The 3370-nt window shown below is 40.0% G+C and overlaps 1 protein-coding gene across 1 annotated transcript in view; it reads left to right on the top strand.

The window, feature by feature from the left end:
- LOC122074200 (uncharacterized mitochondrial protein AtMg00810-like) overlaps positions 1-1059 on the top strand; it is a 6067-nt gene extending 5008 nt beyond the window's left edge. Inside the window, exon 2 of the mRNA XM_042639055.1 lies at positions 55-1059. Coding sequence (XP_042494989.1) covers positions 55-1059 — 1005 coding nt within the window. The remainder of the gene's footprint in view (positions 1-54) is intronic.
- Positions 1060-3370: the final 2311 nt, after the last annotated feature.

Genomic DNA, 3370 nt, shown 5'->3' with positions numbered 1-3370 from the left:
GTCATGGTCGGGTTTTAGTTCTTCTTCTTTATGTTGACGATATTGTCCTTACAGGGAATGACTCCATTTTTTTTGGACTCGTTTGTGGTTACTCTCGGTACTCGGTTTGCCATGAAGGATTTGGGTTCCTTACATTATTTTCTGGGAGTTGAGGTCACTTCCACCTCTACAAGGTTGTTTCTTTCCCAGTCCAAGTATGCCCAAGATATCTTGCGGCGTGCTTATATGGCTGATATAAAATCAACATCAACCCCTATGGTGCTTCAACCCGATATGACTGATACTGCGCCTTTCTCTGATATTACTCTGTTTCGGAGCATTGTTGGTGCCTTACAGTATCTTACCATGACTAGGCCTAATCTCTCTTATGTCGTGAACTCTGTGTGTCAGTATATGCACGCTCCAACTGTTGCCCATTTTGGTATGGTTAAACGAATTCTTCGTTATGTCTGTGGTACTTTAGATGTTGGGCTACGGATTCTACGTGATAGCTCTCTTGATTTGTTTGCCTTTTCTGACTCTAATTGGGTTGGGTGTCCTGTTACCCGTCGTTCAACTATGAATTTTTGTACCTTTCTTGGAGCTAATTGTATTTCTTGGAGTGCTAAGAAGCAGCCTACTGTTGCAAGGTCGAGCACTGAGGCGGAGTATCAGGCCATGGCCTCTACAACAGCAGAGTTGACTTGGTTGTCTTTTCTCCTTCATGATCTTGGTGTCTCTCAACCGTGGCCTGCCGTACTGTTTTGTGATAACCTGAGTGCCCTTCGCATGATGGTTAACCCTGTCTTTCTTGCTCATACAAAACATATGGAGATCGACTATCACTTCGTTCGTGAGAAGGTCGCTCTCGGTTCTCTGATCACTCGTTTTGTTCCATCCTCTCAGCAATTGGCTGATGCCTTTACTAAGCCGTTAGCTCACCGAGCGTTTCATGGCATCTGTGTCAAACTTGGTCTGTGCCTTCATCCCCAGTCTAGTTTGAGGGGGGATATTAGACCACTCTCTAAATCTGAACAATCATCTCATGACCAACAGCCACGTGGGCAAGGTGTCACGTAGGCTTTGTTTTATGATTAGTAATTAGAGTTAGACAATTGTACCTGTTTAGTTGTAAATCTTCTTTTAATCATTCTTGTAATCTTAATCACATTTTATAAATAAAAGAGATTATTTCAGGGGTTTCTCTCATTAGGAGAGAACTCATCTTCAAACTCTGACAGCAGTAAGGAATGTAAGAAAGATTTTCCAGTAGTGCTCGTTGATATGCACTACTGTAGCCTTGAGTCTATAATCCTTTGCTTTCCGTATGATTTCTTTGTTTCTTGATGAATCAATGTATTTATGTTCCATTCTGATCGTTTTGTTCTTTTCATAAGAGGCACTGGTTGTAGAAAAGGCTACAGAAGCGTGGAATCCAGCAAAAAGGAAGAGGATAGCTGCATCATCAGAACCAAAAGTAAATCAGAAAAGAAAGCAAAGGATCCTAATGTTTCTAAGAGACTCCCAACTGCATTCCCCCCCCCCCCCCCCACCTCTCTCTCTCTCTCTCTCTCTCTCTCTCTCTCTCTCCTAATGGATTTAATCATGGGTTTTAACGGATATTTTTTCATTACAGGGATGATTTTAGAAAATCCTAAAAAGAAAAGAATCCAAATGGAAAGGATGTTAAAGTGCTAAGATTGATCTGAATGCTCGATTTCATACCCCAATTCAATGTCCTATGTGTTTGTCTGATAACACCTGAGTGTAGCTTCACTGGTCCAAAGGTGCTACAGCCGTCTCTAGTTCACAATCGATCTGTTACACTGGTTAGGTGTGACTGTGTGTAACCAGGATTTACCATTGGACCTAAACTGTAAAACCGAGCGTTAGCAAAAAAATGTGTTCGTCTGAACAATTTTGTGATAACCTTACTGATATTTTGTGTAAATTGGAAAACAAAGTTAGCAAAAGGTGGGCAGAAATGGAAGCATGTGACAGAGGAGGTGAGTATATCTCCTTTGCCTCTTTATTTACATGGCAGTTTTCTCTAATTCCTTTTTTTCATTGCGTCAGATTTCATCTGATTCATACTTATATTGCTTCGTTAGGAAGAAGAGCAGAGGACACGGGAGTGTTCGGAATGTTTGACCAAAATTTTGGGTCCTTTATTGGAGTAAGCTTTTCATGTCTCTAAATATTTAACAAGGTTTGGAGATATAAGCTTGTTTTCCTTGTAATGCTCTCTCTCTCTCTCAAATCTGACTTTAGTATGATTGAGTAATGACTTAAAAAGGTTCCTTTTCCCTCTTCTTACGGTAGAAATTTGTACATTCACTTTATAATTGGAAAACTATGTTTTGATTCCAGCGAATCACTGAGTCCAGTAAAAAAGGCACATAAAATCTGGTTTAGAATCACGACGACTTTTCTAGCCTAAAGAAATGACCACATCAGGTCTGAGTCAATCCGACTCGATGTTTTTGTCCAAGTACTACAAACTCACTAAGTTTGGCTATATTTATTGGGCCATTTGCTATTCATAGATCACAAGTTTGGTTTACAACTAAAAGAAAAAAAATCTTTGAAAAAATTCAAGATTTGGCTTAATGTCAATAGTGGAAAGCCCTCCTGGTAATGCAATCTCTCAAAATATTGGACTTAGGGTGGTTGTTCGACAGTTTGATCTTCTGCATATTTGACATGTTCGTGAAGAAATTTGAAATCCCACCTTGAAGAAGTTATCAAAAGGATCCCATTTGAAAGGATTCCTGGTAAAGGGTCTGGAAGCCCATTTCTTGACAGATTTTAGTTGCCATAGTTTCTGTGGCCTTGAAATTGAAACTGGGATTTGACCAGTAAGATGATTATCACTCAGAGAGGGCGTTCAGAGATTTCAGGCTTCCAATCTGATCTGGGATTCTTCCTGTGAGCTGGTTATGGCCGAAAGAGAGGTTCCATAGATTGGGCAAGTTACAAAGAGAGCTGGCTATCTGGGCTGAGAGTTGGTTATGTTAGAAGTGTGCCCATCAAATTCTTTTTATGTGGTTTAATTCTTATTAATTTGCATAATTTCATGTGTGGTTGTTGTCCATAAGTTATAATATAGAAGTGTTCACAACGAGGGAAGAAATTGGGTCTCCTCTTCTCAGGGTTGTCACATTGTATAATTTTATATAAAATGTAAGCATTCATATTGTATGTATGTCGAATTGAATCATTCTGCGAGCCTTGTATACATTGTTGGAACCAGCACTGTTACAGCAAGGACCAGGCAAGATTGAGGTAGGTGCTGAACTAGATTTCTAGGTGGATAGAATAGGCAAACGGGGTATGCCCCTATGTCCAATTTTGACAAGGCAACTGTCCAATAGGGCATTGAACCAGAGAT

The sequence above is a fragment of the Macadamia integrifolia genome, chromosome 3, assembly GCF_013358625.1.
Source record: "Macadamia integrifolia cultivar HAES 741 chromosome 3, SCU_Mint_v3, whole genome shotgun sequence".
NCBI classification, from domain to species: domain Eukaryota; kingdom Viridiplantae; phylum Streptophyta; class Magnoliopsida; order Proteales; family Proteaceae; genus Macadamia; species Macadamia integrifolia.
Note: the sequence above shows the minus strand (reverse complement) of the source record. Positions and strands in the feature narration are given on the sequence as shown.